Source organism: Bos mutus, chromosome 27 (genome assembly GCF_027580195.1).
Source record: "Bos mutus isolate GX-2022 chromosome 27, NWIPB_WYAK_1.1, whole genome shotgun sequence".
Lineage (NCBI taxonomy): Eukaryota > Metazoa > Chordata > Mammalia > Artiodactyla > Bovidae > Bos > Bos mutus.
Window position 1 is genome coordinate 26,291,461 of NC_091643.1, and position 23,204 is coordinate 26,314,664.

The 23,204-nt window shown below is 41.9% G+C and overlaps 1 protein-coding gene and 1 pseudogene across 1 annotated transcript in view; both read right to left on the bottom strand.

Moving 5' to 3' along the window:
• The window catches only part of ASAH1 (N-acylsphingosine amidohydrolase 1), a 31,570-nt gene extending 18,250 nt beyond the window's left edge, over positions 1-13,320 (bottom strand). Inside the window, exon 1 of the mRNA XM_005887165.2 lies at positions 13,162-13,320. Within this exon, the coding sequence (XP_005887227.1) occupies positions 13,162-13,239 (78 nt within the window). The 5' untranslated portion in view covers positions 13,240-13,320. The remainder of the gene's footprint in view (positions 1-13,161) is intronic.
• A 3,276-nt stretch (positions 13,321-16,596) lies between these two features.
• LOC102285290 (calcyclin-binding protein-like) lies at positions 16,597-18,841 on the bottom strand (annotated as a pseudogene).
• Positions 18,842-23,204: the final 4,363 nt, after the last annotated feature.

The window sequence follows — 23,204 nt, forward strand, 5'->3', positions numbered from 1 at the left end:
CTCGACACTGCTCTTGAAGCCCCAGGCAGCAGCAGTCTTTGGCTGAAGGCTAAAACAGTGTGAAACAAATTTTCTCAGGACACATTTCTTGTACTTCTGCCATCAAATGTGATTTCATCAACTCACCTTTAATAAACAGCTTTCCCTGCTTTGCTTATAAATAAGCTACCTGCAGATTTACTTTGGTTGTAGCCTCATTTTACTTTTTAAAATATGTCAATAAATTCTGCGGTGATGAGATACTCTACCTGTTGTTTTGTGATCACTTTTTTCCCTAGGAATTGGGAACATTGTGATGTCTGCATGGTCCTGCGATGTCAACATACGCTGTATTCTTTGGATACAACTCTAGAGTCTCTGTGTAATAAACACAAGGTTCTGCCAGCTACTTATCAAGAAAATCCCTACTCTGCTTGGCCTCAAGAGCACATCTGAAGTCCATTTTCCTTGTTATGATGTGATAGGCTTAGCCTCGTAATTTTCTTAAAGATTAAAATAACGTGATGTGTCAATTCATGTGACACTTAAATGCAGCCGAGTTGTAAGCTGCGTAAGCTCCATTCGAAACACAGGGAACAGCACTGAAAGCCTGGAGCCCACCACACTCAGGCTCTTCAGGAACAAGCCAACTGCTCCTGTGCTGAAGCGGCCACAGCCAAAATGCAAACAAGAGCACCTATGGGCCAATATAGCTTGGTGTATGGACCCTGATGTACGAACTTCATGTAATTTTGACACGTCATGAAATATTAATCTTCTTTTGATTCCCTCCCAACTTTTTTTCCATTTGTACCCTCTTAAATTTTATTTTGTTTTTAACTTGTTTTATATTGGAGTATAGCCGATGAACAACATTGTGATAGTTTCAGGTGGACCACAAAGGGACTCATCCATACACATACATGTATCCATTCTCCCCTAGAGCTTCCATGGTGGCTCAGATGGTGAAAAAACCTGCTGGCAATGTAGGAGACCTGGGTTCAATCCCTGGGTCAGGAAGATCCCCTGGAGAAGGGCATGGCAACCCACTCCAGTATTCTTGCCTGGAGAATCCCACGGACAGAGGAGCCTGGCGGACTACAGTCCATGGGATTGCAAAGAGTCAGACACAACTGAGCGACTAACACTTTCACTTTCACCCTCCCCCCAGCTTCTGAAGGACATACAAACTATCCCCAGTTCACAGACCTTACAAAAACAGGTGCCAGACCAGCACTCAGGGTACTGACACCTAAACAAGCTGCTCTTGCTAGATGATTTCTTCAGTTTCTGTCAAGGCAAACCCTCCGAGGTGGCGTAAAAATGAAAGTGTTAGTCGCTCAGTTACGTCTCACTCTTTGCAATCCCATGGGCTGTAGCTCTACAGGCTCCTCTGTCCATGGAATTCTCCAGGCAAGAATACTGGAGTGGGCTGCCAGCCCTTCTCCAGGGGATCTTCCAGACCCAAGGATCAAACCTGGGTCTCCCCCATTGCAGGCTGATGCTTCACAGTCTGAGCCACAAGGGAAGGTGGCATGTATGTGTGAAAGAGAGACAGAAGAGGGAGAGACACTGTATGGGTTTAGTGTTTTGCTCAGCTGCAGTGCCATATGCAAGTCTGGATGCAGAGGCTGGGGTGGGGGTTGTCCTCTGTCTACTGGCCCCTCAACTGAACTCTCCTTTCGTCTTCATTATTCTTATTCTCTAGAATAAATGCTACTCTGAGCCAGGAATCTCTCTGGGATCGCCTTTCCTCAGAACACCTTTGTCCACTTTTTTCGTCAGTCAAAACTCCTGCAAGGGTTTTCCTTGGTATATATATAGAATGGAATACTTACTCAGCCATGAGAATAAACTAGTGGTTACCAGTGGGGAGGGAAGGCGGGAGGGCAATATAGGGGTAGGAGATTAAGAGTTACAAACTATTAGGCATAAAATAAGCCACGATGATGTACTATACAATATGAGGCAAATAATATTTTATAATAACTATAAATGGAGTATAACCTTTAAAAATTGTAGGTCACGATATTATACACCTATAACTTAAATAATATTGTACATCAACTATACTTCAATAAAATCATAACTGCAGAAATAAAAAGGATAGGAAAATAAAGGTGATAAACTTTTTCCCAGAATAGAGAGAAAAAAAAGGAGGGAAAAAAAAGAGAGAGAGATTTAGAGCATCAATGCATGGACTTCCAGAAAGAGAGCAGAGATAATAAAGAGGGGAAAGTAATGAAAGAGATAATGTAAGAAAAATGTCTACAGCTGAAAGGAGATGAGGCCCCAAAATGAAAAGGCCTACTGATTATTTGAAATAATGACTGAATACAAGCGCCTTCAGTGAGACACATCACTGAGATATTTCAAAAGGTAAAGGATATTGGGATTTCCCTGGTGGTTCAATGGTTAAGAATCCACCTTGCAATGCTGGGGACATGGGTTCCATCCCTCGTTGGGGAACTAAGACCCCACAGGCCACGACTACTGAGCCTGCAAGCTACAACTAGAGAGTCTGTGCACAGCACAGAAGTGTTTGCTTCTGAGATGGAAAGTCTAATTCGAAAAGATACACGTGCCTTAAGGTTGACAGCAGCACACTTACAACAGGCAAGACGTGGAAGCAACCTAAGTGTCCATTAACAGGAGAATGGATAAAGATAAGACATGGAATATTACTCAGCTATAAAAAGGAATGAACTTACTTCCATCTGCAGCAACACTGATGGACCCAGAAATAATCATACTAAATGCAGTCAGTCAGAAAGACAAAGACAAACATCATGGTATCACTTATATGTAGAATATAAAAAATTATACAAATGAATCTACTTACAAAACAGCAACAGACTCACAGACATAGAAAACAAATTACGGTTACAAAAGGGAAAAGGGAGGGGTGTAGGGAAGGATAAGTTAGGAGTACAGGATTAACAGACACAAGCTACTATATATAAAATAGATAAGCAACAAGGATTTATTATATAATATAGAGAATTATATTCAATATCTTATAATAACCTATAATGGAAAATAATCTGAAAAAAATACATGTGGTCAGGAAGCAACAGTTAGAACTGGACACGGAACAACAGACTGGTTCCAAATAGGAAAAGGAGTTCATCAAGGCTGTATACTGTCACCCTGCTTATTTAACTTATCTGCAGAGTACATCATGAGAAACTCTGGACTGGAAGAAACACAAGCTGGAATCAAGATTGCCGGGAGAAATATCAATAACCTCAGATATGCAGATGACACTACCCTTATGGCAGAAAGTGAAGAGGAACTCAAAAGCCTCTTGATGAAAGTGAAAGTGGAGAGTGAAAAAGTTGGCTTAAAGCTCAACATTCAGAAAACAAAGATCATGGCATCCGGTCCCATCATTTCATGGGGAATAGATGGGGAAACAGTGGAAACAGTGTCAGACTTTATTTTTGGGGGCTCCAAAATCACTACAGATGGTGACCGCAGCCATGAAATTAAAAGACGCTTACTCCTTGGAAGCAAAGTTATGACCAACCTAGATAGCATATTCAAAAGCAGAGACCTTACTTTGCCAACAAAGGTTCATCTAGTCAAGGCTATGGTTTTTCTGGTGGTCATGTATGGATGTGAGAGTTGGACTGTGAAGAAGGCTGAGCGCCGAAGAATTGATGCTTTTCAACTGTGGTGTTGGAGAAGACTCTTGAGAGTCCCTTGGACTGCAAGGAGATCCAACAAGTCCATTCTGAAGGAGATCAGCCCTGGGATTTCTTTGGAAGGAATGATGCTAAAGCTGAAACTCCAGTACTTTGGCCACCTCATGCGAAGAGTTGACTCATTGGAAAAGACTCTGATGCTGGGAGGGCTTGGGGGCAAGAGGAGAAGGGGATGACAGAGGATGAGATGGCTGGATGGCATCACTGACTCGATGGACGTTGAGTCTGAGTGAACTCCGGGAGTTGGTGATGGACAGGGAGGCCTGGCGTGCTGCGATTCATGGGGTCGCAAAGAGTCGGACACGACTGAGCAACTGATCTGATCTGATAACTCAATCACTTTGCTGTACACCTAAAAACATAATACTGTAAATCAATTACATTTAAAAAAAAACAGAAAACGCAACACAACAAAAAGAGTTTGCTTCCAGAGAAGAGGGATGGGGCAGAAGGAAAGAGCTAGAGATGGCGGCTTTTCATCATAAAGCTCTCTGTATTATTCGATTTCCTTTAACTATGTATACTCTGATACACATTTTAAAATATCAAATCAAAAACCTGCAAGATTTCATCTATATCATGTGGAGGACTTTCAGAGACTGATTCCCTGACATGATTTTAAGTATTTTTAACTGTCATTATCTAAAATTATTTAAAAACAGTGGTGACTGCAGTGGAGGGCAGGGTACTCTAAATCTTTGTTTAGTGAAATGTTGAAACTGGACACCGAAAAGCAGCACTCTACTTAAGAACTCAAACTACAAGTTTTCCAAACACATCACTTAAAAAGAAGGGCAGGTATTAACTTTAGAAATGCAACTCTTACCTCATCCTAACTTACTTAAATATCAGACCTTCAGGTGAGTAAAAAATGCAGAAAGCAAATTTATGGCCCTTTTGCTACATTTCAAGTTTTCAGCAACTTTAGGGTCATGCACTGGATGTAAAGCCCAGCTTGGTCAGGGACTAACGGGAGTCCCACTGGCAGTCCCAGCCCAGGCTTCCCTGTTTACTCTCCTAGCTTCCCACAGAATAAGAATAAAGCCTCAATTTATTTCCTAATAGGGAACAATCTGTAATTCCTTCAGGGATTTTTCAACTCAGTGAGTAAATGAAATGTAAGGAGGCTCATCTTTCCTAGTAATTATATCTGTATGACCTGGGTTCCAAAGCCAATAAATGAGAAGGCAATGGTTCTCTGTCAAATATTATGAAAGAGTTCAACCTACCCCAGAGATAAGAGAGTAAGTAACCCACTCATCACACATTCAGGAGGCTGATAAGCCAGTGAACCACGATAACCCTGGTAGCAATAAATAAACATTGAAATATACAGACATGAAATCTGCATGGAATTTGGCTATTAAGAGTAAAGGGTAAATGTGATTGTAATTTTTAAAGATAACACCCACCAGATCAGGGTTATTTCAGGTAGACATCAAGTGCTGTCACCAAAGTCATTTTTAAATTTTTAATTCTTTTTATTGAAGTGGAGTTGATTTTACATTATTATATCAGTTTCAGGTATACAGCATAATGATTCAAATTTTTATCGATCATATTCCATTTACAGTTATTATAAAATATTCACTTTATTCCTTGAACTGGACACAACGTCCTTGTAGGTTATTTACTTTACATATAGTACTCTGTATCTCTTAATCTCCTACCTCCAATTGGCCCACCTCTTTCTTTCTCTCCACTGGCAACCACTAGTTTGCTCTCTGTATCTGTGAGCCTGTTTCTGTTTTGCTATATTCATTTATTTTTTAGATTCTTCATATAAGCAATAATCTATGGTATTTCTCTCTCTGACTTATTTCACTAAGCATAATACCCACTAACAACAGTCATTTTAAACAAAAAAAATTAGATTTGGGGTAGAATGAAGACAGTTACATTCTCACTGTCAAGGGAAACTTCTACAAGGAAAGACGGCTTCAAAATCTACGTGTAGACTTGAAACAAAATTACAGTGAGCGCATTTGTTATTTACAGATTCTTACTATCTCCAAATTTAACTATACAAGATTTTAGTAACAGACAACTTTATTAAGGTAGGCAAAAACTTAAACAGATGATAGGTACAGAGTGTAACTAGATGACAAGGAGTGATATTAGGTAGTCTGCGTGGTATACTGTGTTACTTTGTCAAAGGGTTAAAAAACACAACCAATTTAAAACCTCAATCTCTCTCATCTGTGTGCTCTCTCATTTCTGCTTCCTAAAGCCAAAGAAAGTGGTGAAAATGTCTGTAAAATGTTTTGTAAATACTTCCTGGGTCAGCAAATTCCCTAATTATTCTGGTTATTTGATAAGAACTTGAGACTCTTTGAAATTCCTCAGTCGTGATATCCTCCCCACTCACTAAAAAAAAAAAAACAAAAAAAACCCAAAAAACTAACCATAGAGCTACTTACATAACTATATTTAGGAAAATCACATATAAACTGAAAATTCTTCCATCAGTAACCCGGCTGCCCCATGCCTAAAAGAAATGACACCTTGTCCAGCTCCCTAAAATATGAGCCCTTCCAGATGAGAACCTCAATGAAATGCGTGCTTCTAAGACTGTACTAAAGAATCCACAAAGCCCTCAAGTGCTTGTCTTATTCACATAATCAGAAAAAGGCAATGAAAGAAAGTATATAGTGCACACCAGAGTTCTTACCTTAGGAAAAGAAGCTGAACAATTACAGCAAGGCAATTTCAATTCAATTCTTTAATTCACCAACAACTAGTTTCTAAATAAGAACTGTCTCTTAAGATGTTCTCTATGTATGACAGTCGGAGAAGGCAATGGCACCCCACTCCAGTACTCTTGCCTGGAAAATCCCATGGACGGAGAAGCCTGGTAGGCTATATAGTCCATGGGGTTGCTAAGAGTTGGGCATGACCGAGCGATTTCACTTTCACTTTTCACTTTCATGCACTGGAGAAGGAAATGGCAACCCACTCCAGTGTTCTTGCCTGGAGAATCCCAGGGATGGCGCAGCCTGGTGGGCTGCCGTCTATGGGGTCGCACAGAGTTGGACACGACTGAAGCGACTTCGCAGCATGTATGACAGTGCAGACACATTCAAGACATTCTTGGACAAGAAAAGGACTGTTTCTTCAAACTCAAATGAGCATGCAAAATTTTTCACTTGTTTTCTGACCTTTGATGAGATGGTACCTTATTAATCTGTGGATATTTAGACAGAATATGAACAACCTCTTCATAAGGGCAGAGACCTCCAGCGTCCGGAACACAATCTGGCACAGAGTAGGTGTGTAGTATCTGTTGACTAAGCAAACCTGTGTATTTCTCCCTTTAAAGTACTGGGGTAAAGGCAAATGCAGTACAATAAAGCTGGCCGGACCAGAGGGGGTTTATGTGATTTGGGGAGACTCTGCAAATCAATGCTAAGAGCTGATACAGTGGCTAACATTCACAATATTTGTTACTCACTTCAGAAGCTGATGCATAAAAGCAAGCTCGATTCAGCAATTCACTACGGAGCCAGTGTGGTTAATTTTCACACAGTTTTAGGAATCTGCTTAGATTTATTACTGAGAACCCATCTCCCAACGCAGGAGACATGAGACAAGGGGTTCAATCCCTGGGTCGGGAAGATCCGCTGGAGGAGGGCATGGCAACCCACACTCCAGTATCCCTGCCTGGGGAATCCCATGGAGAGGAACCTGATGGGCTACAGTCCATGGGGCCGCAGATTGGACCAACTGAGGCGACTTAGCATACAGGCACAGTCTGATTCCTTCCCTTCTGATTACTCCATAGGCTACCACAATCTATTTTCGGCTCCCAACACTGCTCCGGCCAAGGTGACCAACGACCTCTCAGCGCCAAGCGCAACAGACGCTAGACATCCTCCTGGCCTTCAACACAGGTGGTCTGTCCTGCTCTCTCCCCGATCTCCCCTAACACTTGCTCTTCAGTTCTGGCCACTGCTCTCGCTTAGCCTGTTCTTCTCTACCTGACATATACCTGTCCCTGGGCCTCTTCTTTTCTTCTCTCCTATCTGCTCAATGTTCACCTGCTTCAGTGGGTTTCAAACAATATGCCTACGACTCCCAATACCCTCTCCTGAGCTCCCAAGTGCCTGCTGGAAAGTTCAGTGTCATCTGAAATTAGACGTAACCAGAGTGAAAATGATCTTCATTCTTCCCTTCCCCTGTTCCCAGCTAGCGATGCCATCGTTCACCCAGCTGAGCACTGGAAAGGTACCTGTCTCTCACCCCATCCGACCCTTCCTTCTGCTCATTCTACCTCCGAATCTTCTCTGGAACCATCCACTTCTTTCTTTTTCCACTGGCACAACCTTCCTGCAAGTCACTTAGTTTTCTCCTGTAGTGTCCTCGTAGCTACCCTACTTACTCCCTTCCAATCAAAACTGATCTTTCAAAAGTGAGAAATTTATCACATCGTGTTTAAAACCAGTCAACAGCTTCCTGTGCTTTTTAGGATAAATTCCAAAATCCTTAGTAAGATCTACAAAGCACTGATGATGTCATCTCCATCTCCCCTTCTAGACTTTTCTTGCACCATTTCTGTCACCAGTATCTCTTTTAAAATGTTATAAAATTTTTCATTAAGATAATATTGGTCCATAAAATTATGTAAGTTACCAGTGTATAACATTATATATCTACTTCTGAATCTTGCTGTTGTTGAGTCATTAAGTCGTGTCTGACTCTTTGTGACCTTGGGGACTGGAGCCCACCAGGCTCCTCTGTCCATGGAATTTCCCAGGCAAGAATCCTGGAGTGGGTTGCCATTTCCTTTTCCAGGAGATCTTCCCGACCCAGGGATCAAACTCAAGTCTCTGGCACTGGCAGGCAGATTCTTTACCACTGAGCCACCAGGGAAGCCCCAACTTCTGTATATATCACAAAACTTTGTTTCCATCCATCACCATTGGGTTGATCCCCTTTATCCAATTCTCCTTCCCTCTGCCCTTTTTCCCCTCTGGTAACCACTACTCTGTTCTCTGCATCTACGTGCTTGTCTTTGTTTGGTTTGTTCATTTATTTTGTTTTTATATTCCATATGTGAATTAATCATATGGTATCTGTCCTCTGTCTGATTTATTTCATTCAGCATAATACTTTCAAGATTTATACACATTATCACGCATGGCAAGATTTCATCTTTTTATGGCTAAGTAGTATTCCACTGCATGTGTGTGTGCACAAATGTGTGTGTGTGTGTGTGTGTGTGTGTGAGATATTTTTATCCATTCATCCATTAATGGGCACTTAGGTTGTTCCTGTATCTTGGCTATTGTAAATAATACTTCAACGAACATGGGAATGCAGATATCTTTTTGAATTAGTGTTTTCATTTTCTTTGGATAAATACCCACAGATGGGATAGCTTGTCACCATCATCTTTTTTTAAAAACTTTCTGTGACTGTATTCCTTTTTTTTCTTTATTTTTAATTGAAGGATAATTGCAATATTCTGGTTTCTGCCATATAGCAACATGGATCAGCCATAGGCATACATATGTCCCCTCCTTCTTGAGCTTCCCTCCCATCTCCCACCCCGTCCCACCCCTCTAGGTTGTCACAGAGCTCAGGTTTGAGTTCCCTGAGTCATACAGCAAATTCTCACTGGTTATTTTATGTATGTTAGTGTGTATGTTTCCATGCTACTCTCTCCATTCGTCCCACCCTCTCCTTTTTATTCACACCTGCCATGTCTGTAAGTCTGTTCTCTATGTCAGCATCGCCACCACTGCCCTGCAAATAGGCTCATAATACCGTCTTTCCAGAATCCTTATACATGTGTTAACATATGATATTTGTTTTTCTCTCTCTGACTTCCTTCACTCTGTATAACAGGTTCTAGGTTAACCCACCTCATTAGCACTAACTCAAGTGTGCTTCTTTTTATGGCTGAGTAATATTTCACTGTATATATGCACTGCAGCTTCTTTATCCATTCATCTGTCAATGGACATCTAGGTTGCTTCCACGTCCTAGCTATTGTAAACAGTGCTGCAATGAACACTGGGGTACATGTGTCTTTTTCTATTATGGTTTTCTCAGGCTATAAGCCTGGTACTGGGATTGTTGCATCATATGGTAGTTTTATTTCTAGTTTTTAAAGGAATCTCCATACTGTCTTCCATGGTGGCTGTATCAATTTCCATTCCCACCAACAGTGTAAGACAGTTCCCTTTTCTCCATACCCTCTCCAGCATTAATCATTTGCAGAATTTTTTATGATGGCCATTCTGACTGTTGTGAAGTGATATTTCACTGTAGTTTTGATTTGTATTTCTCTAATAATGAGTGAATTTTGATTTGCATTTCTCTAATGGTTTTTCTAGTAGTCATGTATGGATGTGACAGTTGGACCATAATTAATTAGTGATGCTGAGCATCTTTTCATGTGTTTATTAGCCATCCGTATGTCTTCTTTGGAGACATGTCTGTTTAGGTCTTTTGCCCACCTTTGGATTGGGTTGTTTGTTTTTCTGTTATTGAGATGCATAAGCTGCTTGTATATTATGGAAGTTAATCCTTTGTCAGTTGTTTCATTTGCTACTATTTTCTCCATTCTGAGGGTTGTCTTTTCACCTTGTTTATAGTTTCCTTTGCTGTGCAAAAGCTTTTAAGTTTAATTAGGTCCCACTTGTTTATTTTTGTTTTTATTTCCATTATTCTAGGAGGTGGGTCATAGACGATCTCGCTGTGATTTATGTCATACAGCATTCTGCTTATGTTTTCCTCTACCATTATCTCTTAATAGAATCAAAGAATAACTCAAGAAGAGCTTAAAATACACCATATTCTGAAAAGCCTCAGAAAACAGAACAAAATCCACAGATGTTCCAAATCAAATGATTTCTGTTTTGGCTTGTAGTTTCCACTATCATATTTATCAAAAGCAGCTCTGAGATATGTTTTGTAATTATGTGGCAACAGTTTATCATAGAATGATTCAAAATGAAAACCTGCTTATTTCTGTCAAAAGATGAGTCACTGAAGTTCCCCAAATCTTCTCAGCCAGTGGCTCCCAGATTTTCCAGATCAGTTAAGAAACTGAGAGGGGCCCAGCACAGGGGAGTCCCAATTTTTTCTCCAAAGTGAAAATATTAAAACAAACAAAAAAAATTCACACACATAAAAGAAAGAACATTTTAACAAAAATTGAACACCTGCAATCAGAATAAAAGCTAACATTCTAATTTAATAAGTTTATGGCCTATTTTTTCTCATTTCATTAAAGATTTGTGAAAGCAGCTTCCCAAACTGACACCAGAGGCTGGACTAGACTTTGATAACCACTGTTTGAGATAAAAACTACTAAGTTCATGGAGCATGTGCGCATGCTCAAACATGTCCAACTCTTTGTGACACCCCACCGACTGTAGCCTGCCAGGCTCCTCTGTCCATGGGATTTTCCAGGCAAGAATACTGGCTGCTGCTGCTTCTAAGTCACACAGTCGACTCTGTGTGACCCCAAAGACGGCAGCCACCAGGCTCCCCCGTCCTTGGGATTCTCCAGGCAAGAACACTGGAGTGGGTTGCCATTTCCTTCTCCAATGCATGAAAGTGAAAGGTGAAAGTGAAGTTGCTCAGTCACACAGGCAAGAACACTGGAGTGGGTTGCCATTTCCTTCTCCAGGGGATCTTCCCAACCCAGAGATCAAATCCACATCTCCTGCATTGGCAGGTGAATTCTTTACTAGTGAGCCACCTGGGAAGCCCAGATTCACGGAGGGGTTATTTATTTTCTTGCTCTAAAAATACCTTTTTTTTTAAAAGTAATTTTGCTTAAGTACTGAGAAAGGAAATAAAAAGCATTCGCTGACATTTGAGAGTGTTCTGAGGTCCACACCTAGACCTCTCAGTATTAGCACTTGCTGATTTGACACTCAACAGCCAGGCCATTTCTGTTCTCCTGTTAGACATAATCGACCTCACAATACCTACCTCAGCGAAGGTTAATCTGAGGCACGATAAAATCATACAAAGCAAGCCCACTTCGTGACTCTAAGTTCAAACAAAAAAAACAAGGGTACCTTGCAACTCACAAAACACGAAAGACCCTCTTCTACTGCTAAACAAATGACGTTCTTCACTCAATCATAGAGTCGCCTCACTTTCTAAAAGCATCTGATCTACAGCAAAGCCCTGATTTCTTAGACCTGACCCTGAAACACACTAAATCCAAATTATAAACCAGGTTTCTCCTAACGCCTTTTTTCTGAGAGGCCCCAGAGTTGCCCATGACGAGCATTCTTATTCACCGCGGAACAATAAAAACAAGGTTTTTGAACTATAGGCGTGTTTCCTGGGGTCTTTGGCTGAAAGCATTGACAGTATCAAAGTATAAGATTCTTTTAAAATTCTCATAATCCCCGCCATTTTACAGCAAATTAATTCCCTACCCACATTAAAGCAGACTAATTTTACTTTTCCTTATATCCTTCCAACCCATGCCCACTGTGTATTTTTCTCTTACAGAAATCACTGTGCATACCATTTTGTTTTCTGCTTTTACTTGCTTTATCTCGTGTCACTTTTGAATGGCTGACTACTACGTCACCACGATTTTATTCTTAAAGCACTTCTCCGTAGAGAAATAAAAGAATAAAGGAGGCGAATGCACACCTTGCTTGCAATATCAATATCCTACTTAAGCCGTCAAGAGCAGCGTTATCTAGTCAATCTTAAGTCACATGCACCCAAGTTCCTATTTATCTGATCAGTCGACAAAGAAAAATGCAGTCTTACGGTTTTTTGAGAAGAGAATTGTGCAACAGCACCAGACTCGGTGTCCAGAGGCTTGAGTTGTCATGAACCCAGAAACAACAGTGTGACCTCTGGTTAGTCACTGACTCACTCGGCGACTACTTCCTCCCTTGCAAAGAATGAAACTGGTCCCACATTTGCTCTTTCAGTTATCAAGTCTGTGTTCCTGCTACTTCCCTGAGGGGTAAAGAGCCACAGGTCTGGTGGTCACTTGACTCGGGTTGGCCTGGACTACTCCCATCGCCCTAACCCGGGATGCCTCGTCCTTTCCCAGGGCCCTTCAGATCCTCAGTTACAACCTCTCCTTCAGCACCTCGTCACAAGGCAGAGAAAGCCAGTCCTCAAGCAACTCGTAACTTAATTAGGTACACAGATCAACTGGAACTCTTCCTCCAGTAGTTTTATAGGCGCGTGGAAAAAGTGCATTCAGTCAAATGTGAGGTGTGCAAACACAACCGCCAGTCTGCAGAGATGATTTCCCCTCAAAGTTTCTTTGCTCCAGCTTGTACCGAGTCGACCAGGGGTGAGGCTCGCCAGCCAGCTCTGCACCCACGCCTCTTACATGCTTAGAGAAACACGGATGCCTGTAAAGATGCTGCCAGGGGTCGATCAAGCCCCGCCTGCCCCGCACCTGCGCGTCCCCCCCCCCCGCCCCCACCACGCTCCGGCGCGCCCCTCTCAGCCTCCTCGGCTCCAGCTCACCCACCGGTGGCACCTGCTGCGCCACCAAGCAGGTGACGATCCCGCTCAGCAAGATGAAGGTTAGACGACTCCAGCCTAACATCCTTCCAGCCACCAACAAGCTGCAAAGGACTCCTGAGGAGGCCGCACGAGGCACCACCTGAGCGCCGAGCAGGCCACGCCCACGCTGCCACGTGACCTGACAGCCGGACCGCGCCACTCGAGATGTGGGCGCGGGGAGATAGGCACCGGGGTGAGGGCGGCAAGGAGAGGAACTGGCTTTTCAGTGACGCAGCAGGACGATAGAGCCTTCCGAGAGGAAGAACAAACCCCCAGGATGGAAGGTGAGCGCTCGAGTTAGGACCGTGGTGTTCGTCCCACCTCCCGCACCGCGGGCAGTGGTTGCGCCCAGCCCGAGCTCCGGCCCTAAGCCCCGCCCCGGCGGGTGCGGCTGTGGAACTTTCCTCACCTCGATCCCTCACAGAGGGCCGCGCCCTCCTCAGAGCCTGGGGGTGGGGACCACCTCCCCTCTTCCGGCCGGTGCCGCCGCGCACCGTTCCCGTAAGGCCCAGGGCGAAGTCTGCACGCGGGCTGCTCGGTACCAAATGTCCATGAGACGGGCACAAGTCACGAGAGTCTCAAAACGCGGCGTAGCCCGCGACAGCGACCGTTCTTTGCCCTCTGAGGAGAGCAGGGCCCGAAGTGAGTGAGGTTATTGGTCCTGACCGTGGGGTCACCCGACGGCTGTCAGGGGCCAGGAGCAGGGCATAGTTAATTCTCACGGATGCTCCAGGCTGTGAATTTACCCATTTAGACTTTCGCGTCTGAAGTGACAAACCACAGAATTTAGGCTTCGGTTTACTCGCACTGAGACAACAGGTGGAATGCCCAGGAAGGACCGAGAACCTTCCTTCCGTGGAGTGAAGCGCCTGTGTACCTTCTTCACGTGCTGCAGTGAGAGGACGCAGGTTGGCACAGCCCAGGTGGACCTGGGAGGAGGGTAGGCGGGCAGTCTGTTATAGCCTGCACCTAGAAAACAACTTTACAGGTGTATTTGCTTGGCACGTGTGCGGTGTTTGGACACTGTTGTCCTAGTCAGATAAAGTGTAAGTGTTAGTCGCTCAGTCGTGTCCGACTCTTTGCGACCCGGTGGACTATAGTCTGCGAGGCTCCTCTGTCCGTGGGATTTTCCAGGCAAGAATACTGGAGTGGGTTGCCATGCCCTCCAGGGGATCTTCACGACCCAGGAATGGAACCCAGGTCTCCCCAATTGCAGGCAGATTCTTTACCATCTTAGCCATATAAATTCAATAGGAAATCCTGAGCTCTCGGTTCCACTTTATGATTGAACCTTTTTGATTTCCAACTGGCATTTTTTTTTTTAATGCTTTAGCAAAATCAGAATACTGTCACTAAAATCTTCATATATATTTTTTTCTTATGTAAGTTTGAAATTGCAGTTTTACCCATTTGTATTACTTTGTTAGAAAAAATCAATGATTTTGTTGGAAATTGGGAAATGAGAATTTGATATGTGGGAACATTTATTCCAGTTTTTTCTTTTCTTTTTTTTTGGTAGATGACAGGATTCCTCTCTTTGATGAGGGAAGTTTGCTTTTTAAAACATATCACATGATTAAAGTAGTTCCTGATTCAACAGTGAGCAAGAAGATCATCAGTTCAGTTCAGTCGCTCAGTCATGTCCAACTCTTTGTGACCGCATGAATTGCAGCAGGCCAGGCCTCCCAGTCCATCACCGACTCCCACAGTTCACTCAGACTTGTGTCCATCGAGTCGGTGATGCCATCCAGCCATTTCATCCTCTGTCATCCCCTTCTGCCCCCAATCCCTCCCAGCATCAGAGTCTCCTCCAATGAGTCACCTCTTCACATGAGGTGGCCAAAGTACTGGAGTTTCAGCTTTAGCATCATTCCTTCCAAAGAACACCCAGGACAGATCTTCTTTAGAATGGACTTGTTGGATCTCCTTGCAGTCCAAGGGACTCTCAAGAGTCTCCTCCAACACCACAGTTGAAAAGCATCGATTCTTCAAGGCTCAGCTTTCTTCACAGTTCAACTCTCACATCCATACATGACCACTGGAAAAACCATAGCCTTGACTAGACGGACCTTTGTTGGCAAAATAATGTCTCTGCTTTTCAATATGCTATCTAGGTTGGTCATAACTTTCCTTTCAAGGAGTAAGCGTCTTTTTAATTTCATGGCTGCAGTCACCATCTGCAGTGATTTTGGAGCCCAAAAAAAGAAAGTCTGACACTGTTTCCACTGTTTCCCCATCTATTTGCCATGAAGTGGTGGGACCAGATGCCATGATCTTAGTTTTCTGAATGTTGAACTTTAAGCTAACTTTTTCACTCTCCTCTTTCACTTTCATCAAGAGGCTTTTTAGTTCCTCTTCACTTTCTGCCATAAGGGTGGTATCATCTGCATATCTGAAGTTATTGATATTTCTTCCAGCAATCTTGATTCCAGCTTGTGCTTCATCCAGCCCAGCGTTTCTCATGATGTACTCTGCATTGAAGTTAAATAAGCAGGGTGACAATATACAGCCTTGACGTACTCCTTTTCCTATTTGGAACCAGTCTGTTGTTCCATGTCCAGTTCTAACAGTGATAGAAGCAAGGTCCGATGCTGTAAAGAGCAATATTGCATAGGAACCTGGAATGTTAGGCCCCATGAATCAAGGCAAATGTGTAAATAGGTTGATTTATCTTGGACCTTAGAGTAAGTCTACAAAAAAAGAGGAAAAAAAGTAGAGGATTCCCATCTTTTATATAAATGGCTATTTGATTTGAAATCATCTTTTTTTTTGCATTTTATGCAAACATTCAGGTTTTATTTTTACTTATTCTTGGTGGGAGCTGATGTCAGGAACCGAAAGGCAAGCAGTAGTAACTTTTGTTTTCTACCTCCTAGCCGAATAATAATACACATAATGTAGCATTTTCATTAGGCAAGACTTTTTACATTTCACATTAGAATACATTACTCTTTTCTTGAATAAAATGACCAGTTACTAAAGAAACCATCTCTGGAGGAAGTGTTTAATAAGCGTATTTTATTTAAATCAGGGGCTTACCTCATAGCTCAGTCGGTAAAGAATCTGCCTGTATTGCAGGAGACCTGGGTTCGATTCCTGGGTCAGGAAGATCCTCTGGAGAAGGAAATGGCAACCCACACGTGTACTCTCACCTGGAGAATCCCATGGACAGAGGAGCCTGGCAGCCTACAGTCCATGGGGTCCCAAGAGTCAGACACAACTTAGTGACTAAATCACTATTTAAATAAATCCTCCAGTAGGAAATGGAGAATTTATTGCCTTTACTTAGAAGAAGGCTGTGTAAGTAGTTACATGTCATGTTCATTTGTGCCGCTCACCGCATTTCCTTATTAGAAACATTTTATTTCCACATCACAGTTCGCAAAAAGACTTTCAGGTTTCAGAATTCTGTATCTCTTTTGGCTTACTTCCCTCTTGATTCCACTCAGGCTTTATTAATGGTTCGCTTCATATCATCTCCATCTTTGTAAATTTTCTTTAGAATGTTCATTAATTCCTCACTAGGATCTGTTTCGGAGAAGGCAATGGCAACCCACTCCAGTACTCCTGCCTGGAAAATCCCATGGACGGAGGAGCCTGGGCTGCAGTCCATGGGGTCGCTACGAGTCGGACACGACTGAGCGACTTCACTTCCACTTTTCACTTTCGTGCATTGGAGAAGGAAATGGCAACCCACTCCAGTGTTCTTGCCTGGAGAATCCCAGGGACGGGGGAGCCTGGTGGGCTGCTGTCTATGGGGTCACACAGAGTCGGACACGACTGAAGTGACTTAGCAGCAGCAGCAACAGGATCTGTTTCAATGTCATAGGACGTCTAATCTTTCTCAACGTTTTTTTCAACCTGAGTCAGGTAGCTCCACTGTGTGTTTTCTGCTTTCTTTATGTAGATAAGAACTGTATCTTTCTTGACCTTTTTTGAACTGCCTTCCACAGAGATGGGTTTCAAGAGATTGTTCGTAATCATGGAGTAACTCTTCCCATTTAAATTCTTTACCAAAAGATCAAATGATCTCTCTGTGAAATGTACCTGCACATTCCCAGTGGGCACTTGATGAACTCCAGTGAAGTTAATGTAGATTTTCATACACTTGTCTGACTGATCCCATCCATAATTACTGAATTTCACTGTATATGCTGTTTTAATAAGAGCAACCACAGCAGCTAGCTTTTCATTTTCTAAAAGTTTTGCTTTACCTCTGTGATTTCTGCTGCATTTTGTTTTTTATTTCTGTCTCAATCTTGGGTTTTTCAGCTGTGAGGGGACCAGATACTCTTTTTCTGGTGGCTTTTTCCAGCGGCACTTTCAACTCTTCTAGATCTTTCTGTAGCTCTTCTTAATTGAAGCCATGGTTGGGCTGCAGCAGACAAGACCCTGGCTGCAGTGGCACAGGGACAAGAACAGGAAATGCCACCCTGAACATGCTCACCCTGAGCACAGACTGCACTGGCATTGATCATTCATCTTTTTTAAAAAAAATTTTAACAAATAAAAGATTCTTTAAATTCTGTGGTGCTTTATAATTTTCAAAAATTACACATACATGATTTCATATAATTGCATTATTGCCCCTCCCCTGTCACTTCTCCCCAACTGGTAACCACTAGTTTGTTTTCAATATCTTTGAATCTACTTCTTTTTTGTTTATTAACTAGTTTGTTTTATTTTTCAGATTCCACAATATGACTGATAGCATACAGTATTTCGTATTTCTCTATATTATTTCACTAAGCATTATGCTTTCCAAGTCCATCCATTTTACTACAAATGGCAAAATTTCCTTCTTTTATATGGCTTTAGTATTCCATTGTATATATTTATATGCCACTACTTCTTTATCTATTCATCCTGATAGACTCTTAGATTTCTTTCATACCTTGGTCATTATAAATGATGATGCTATAAAGATAGGAGTGCATGTATCTTTTCCATTTCTGTTTTTTGGATATATACCCAGAAGTGGAATTTCTAGGTCATATCAGTTCAGTTCAGTCACTCAATTGTGTCTGAATCTTTGCAACCCCATGGACTGCAGCACCCCAGGCCTCCCTGTCCATCACCAACTCCTGGAGTTTACTCAGACTCATGTCCATTGAGTTGGTGATGCCACCCAAGCATCTCATCCTCTGTCATCCCCTTCTCCTCCTGCCTTCAATCTTTCCCAGCATCAGGGTCTTTTCAAATGAGTCAGTTCTTCCCATCAGGTGGCCAAAGTATTGCAGTTTCAGTTTCAACATCAGTTCTTCCAATGAATATTCAGGACTAATTTCCTTTAGGAGGGACTGGTTGGATCTCCTTGCAGTCCAAGGGACTCTGAAGAGTCTTCTCCAACACCACAGTTCAAAAGCATCAATTCTTAGCTGCTCAGCTTTCTTTATAGTCCAGCTCTCACATCCATACATGAGCACTGGAAAAACCATAGCCTTGATTAGACAGACCTTTGTTGGCAAAATAATGTCTCTGCTTTTTAATATGCTGTCTAGGTTGGTTGCAGCTTTTTTTCCAAGGAGCAAGCGTCTTTTAATTTCATGGCTACAATCACCATCTGCGATTTTGGAGCCCGAGAAAACAAAGTCTGTCACTGTTTGCCCATCTATTTGCCATGAAGTGATGGGACCAGATGCCATGATCTTAGTTTTCTGAATGTTGACTTTTAAACCTACTTTTTCCCTCTCCTCTTTCACTTTCATCAAGAGGCTCTTTAAAACTAGGTCATATAGTAGTGACCTAAAAATAGAACTACTCTATTTTTAGTTTTTGGAGAAACTGCCATACTGTTTTCCACAGTGGCTTCAACAATTTACATCCCCACGAACAGTGTACGAGGGTTTCCTTTTCTCCACATCCTTCAAGATCATTTATCTTAAATACTACTGAGAGCACTTTAAACATGTTACCAGGGACTTCCCTGGTGGTCCAGTAGTTAAGAATCTGCCCTGTAATGTGGGGAACTAAGATCCCACGTGCCATGAAGCAACTAAGACTGTGTGACAATGAAAGATCTCACATGATGCGACTAAGACCCAGCACAGCCAAATAAATAAATACTTAAAAAAACACATCACCAAACACATTTCTTTTTTCCTTACAAGAGGATGTTAATTGCTTGTTAGATGGTCTGGCAAAATCAGAATCTTTACGCAGAAAATTTATGTCAATTGGCATAATATTCTTAGACATGATTTTCATATAACTTTGTGTTTAACTCTCAATACTCTATTATATACCTTTGATTCTGTTTTCAGACAAAATTTAAATCAAGTTCCCTAAAATTATGCCATTTATGTATTTTTTAAATTACACCTACATCTTTTTTCTTAGCCTACTCGATTTTTTGGTACTAGATACAGAAGGAAGACCAAGGCAAATGTGCAGCCATATTAAACTTCACTGTGCTTTGTGGCACACTGACATATTCATAGAAATGGTATTTAAGTGTACAAATGATTATGTTGGAAAGGGTGGTTCAAATATTACCTACACAGGAAGCATCAAGAATAAGACTTGGATAACCTGTTTAGTATGAAGAGTCAGCATCAGTAATCGAATTGTTTATCAGAATAGCTGAAGGTCTTGGTAAGCTGTGGACTTTTTCTAATCTCCTATCTAACATTCCTGGGTTCCTGAGGTGGAGACTTGATTTAAAATCATTGCAACTTAACCACCCAATCCTGAATGAAATCTATCACACATAACATATTATCCAGGACAGATATGACTTGATTTAGTAAAGCTGAATATTCAAAGGTTTGCACTAAAAAAGCAAGAAATATGGAAATAACGTTCCATTAAAAAAAGCAAAAACATTTTACCAAAAGTATTTACCAATGAGTTGCTTAATTAATTAAAAAAAAGACAGTATATCTAAAATGTAATCTGAGTTTCAAAGCTTTGATTTTTGTTCATATTTTCAGGAAGAAATCTAAAGAAAGAGAAAACATGGAAATCAGAAGTCTTGCAAAACTGTTACATGATTCCTTCCCTCCAGCAGTTTTTTTTATCACACTAAATAAGATTACTTGCTTTATATGTTTTGCTTTTATATAGAAAAACATGTCAAATTATTACCTTTGACTCAAAGGTATAATGATATTTTATTCTATTACAAAACTAGAAGTGTTCCCATTTAATCTAATTGTCCCCACATATAATGTCAAAGTCAAATAGTTATCTTAATTACCCCTCACTTTGCACTTACCTTTCTGTTTCTTTGTGAAACGTTTTTGATGTCTTGTTGAGCCTCTGACACCACAGGCATGTGAGAATCTGAAGAGTCACTTTACAAAAAAGTCCTTCTGAAAAAAAAAAAAGTCCTTCTGTCTCTTTCTACTTTCTTTGATAAGACATATGGTTCTGACCTGAGAATTATTATTATCATTTTTAGTTATTTATTTGGCTGTGTTGCATCTTAGATGTGGCATGTGGGATCCTCTAGTTGGAACTTGCATGCTCCGGACCCCACTGGCTCAGTATTTGTGGCTTGTGGGTATAGTTGCCCCGAGGCATGCAGGATCTTTGCTCCCAGACCAGGGATCCAACCTGCATCCCCTGCACTGGAAGGTGGATTCTTACACTGGGAAAGTCCTTTTGACCTGAAAATTGTCAATTCAGTTCAAATCAATAATCCCTAAATACATCTTTTGTTGTTGTTCTGACTTCATATTCCTGCATAGTTCATTTTACATCAGTTCAGTTCAGTTCAGTCGCTCAGTTATGTCCTACTCTTTGCCACCCCATGGACTGCAGCACGCCAGGCCTCCCTGTCCATCACCAACTCCCAGAGTTTACTCAAACTCATGTCTGTTGAGTCAGTGATGTCACCCAACCATCTCATCCTCTGTCGTCCCCTTCTCCTCTTGTCTTCAATCTTTCCCAGCATCAGGGTTTTTTTCAAATGAGTCAGTTCTTTGCATCAGGTGGCCAAAGTAAACCATTCTAATTTCCTATTCGATGCTTCCAACCAGTTGTTTCTCAAGTTTGTGGTAAATTCATTTATTCTGTCAATAAACACTAAGCACTTACTCTACATGCTGGGTGACTAGCAAAAAAATGATTCTTTCCCTGTCTATGGGAGAGGAATTCTGTCTTATGGGAGAGGAAAAATGAAGATGGAAGGCAAAAGTTAAACCAAGTGACTGTCTTGTAAAACAACAATAGATTTTGCTTATTCCATGCTCTACCCTCTGGTTGAATATTGTGGCTGTTTCACCAACCTCAGTTCCACTCCTCTGTTATGCAGCAGCTGTGTGGCTTGGATGAGCCATAGCCTCATCCTTGGTCCCATCTCGAGGTAGGCCCTTTTTGGCCTGATATTTTAAGGTTATCGTAGTCTTCTTGCCCCCGTGCTTGGTTTTGGCCTGAGTCACTCAGACTCCTGAATTCAATAGGCCATGGTTTGAATCTCAGGGCTTTTACTCTATGATTGAGGCAATTGTCTTTTTTCTTCTAACAGGAAAGAGTAAGCTGTTAGTCTCCACTGTTACTGGCATTCATGCTCTAAACTTGAAGTGAGCCGTTTATGGATGAATAGACACTGTGGACGGCAGAGGAGAGATGGAAAGAAACTGGGTCATTATGGCATTGTTAAGCGACTAGATCAACCAACCACAGAGCCTGTCCAACAACTGGACTCTTTGTTACTATGAGCCACTACTCTTGTTTATCATTTAAGCCAGTTCAGGTTGGTTTGCTTGCAAGTTGAATTGTTGTACCTGATAGCATCTTAACTGCTGTACACATAGAAATAGGTTTATCTACCTTCTCAAGAGCAGAGGAGAATTTATGAAGCTATATATTTACAAAGCTATAACACTTAGGTTTCAAGGTCTTCACTTGCTCAGGCATCTTCCAAACTTTCTACCTAATTTTACACTTGTAATTTTGGATATGTTTCCTTAAAGAGGACCATCCAAATTGTATAAGCTTTAGGCCTTACAAAACCATTAGGTGTTTTGGAAGAGAAAATTTTCACCTTTTTCCCCCGTCCCTTTAACATGTTTCCCTATGGGAAGGGTAACTTACCTAACTGGTAGATAGCTGGATGGGTCACTGCATGTGTGAGGCCTGGCTTCTCTAGCTCTCTCATTCAGATCTGTCTGCCCATAGTGGTCAGCCCTGCTGACAAGAGCAGAAGGGAAAGTAGTTGCTGCCTTTGACTGTGTCTTCCAAAATTGGCACCTATCCAACAAATTTTTAAAAGTATAGTGTTGATACAATGGCTGTGAAGACTCTGAAGAAAGCATCATGAAAGGGTGGCTCTGGGAGACACTAAGAGAAAGTAATTTAAAAATGGAGGCTTTGGTACATACTTGCATCTTCCACCTCCCAACCTAGCCTACCCTGCCCTTGGTTTACTCCCTGTCATGTTAGAAATTGTGCCCCTGGGAAGCAGTTTGTATTTGTCAAATGACTGAGTGCATAAATTCATTCCAGAGGAGAAGGAGTTGGTGCCCCATCTTGGCCTCAGGTCCCAGCTGTTTTCTCTTTTCCAGCTTAATCAGTAGTAAAGCTGATGTTGATTCTCACCTGATGCCTGTGTGTATTTCTCAATCATTTCCCAACCAGGAAATGTGAGGAGAATGATTCTCACCCTGAAATGACAACATAAGTCAGCAGTAGCAATTATAGTAACATGTGTATAAGAAGTACTAAATGACCTACTAAAAGTACCAAGCAGATCAGTATGAGTCGTTGAAGATATACATGCATGCAGGGCAGAAATAGAGGCATAGATATAGAGAATGGACTTGTGCACAGAGGTTGGGGGAAGGAGAGGGTGGGATGAATTGAGAGAGTAGCATCGAAATATATCCATTACCATGTGTAAAATAGATACCTAGAGGGAAGTTGCTGTATAACACAGGGAGCTCAGCCCAGTGCTCTGTGATGACCTAGAGGGATGGGATGGGGGTTGGGGGTGGGAGAGAGGCTCAAGAGGGAAGGGGATATATGTATATTTATGGCGGATCCACGTTGTATGGCAGAAACCAA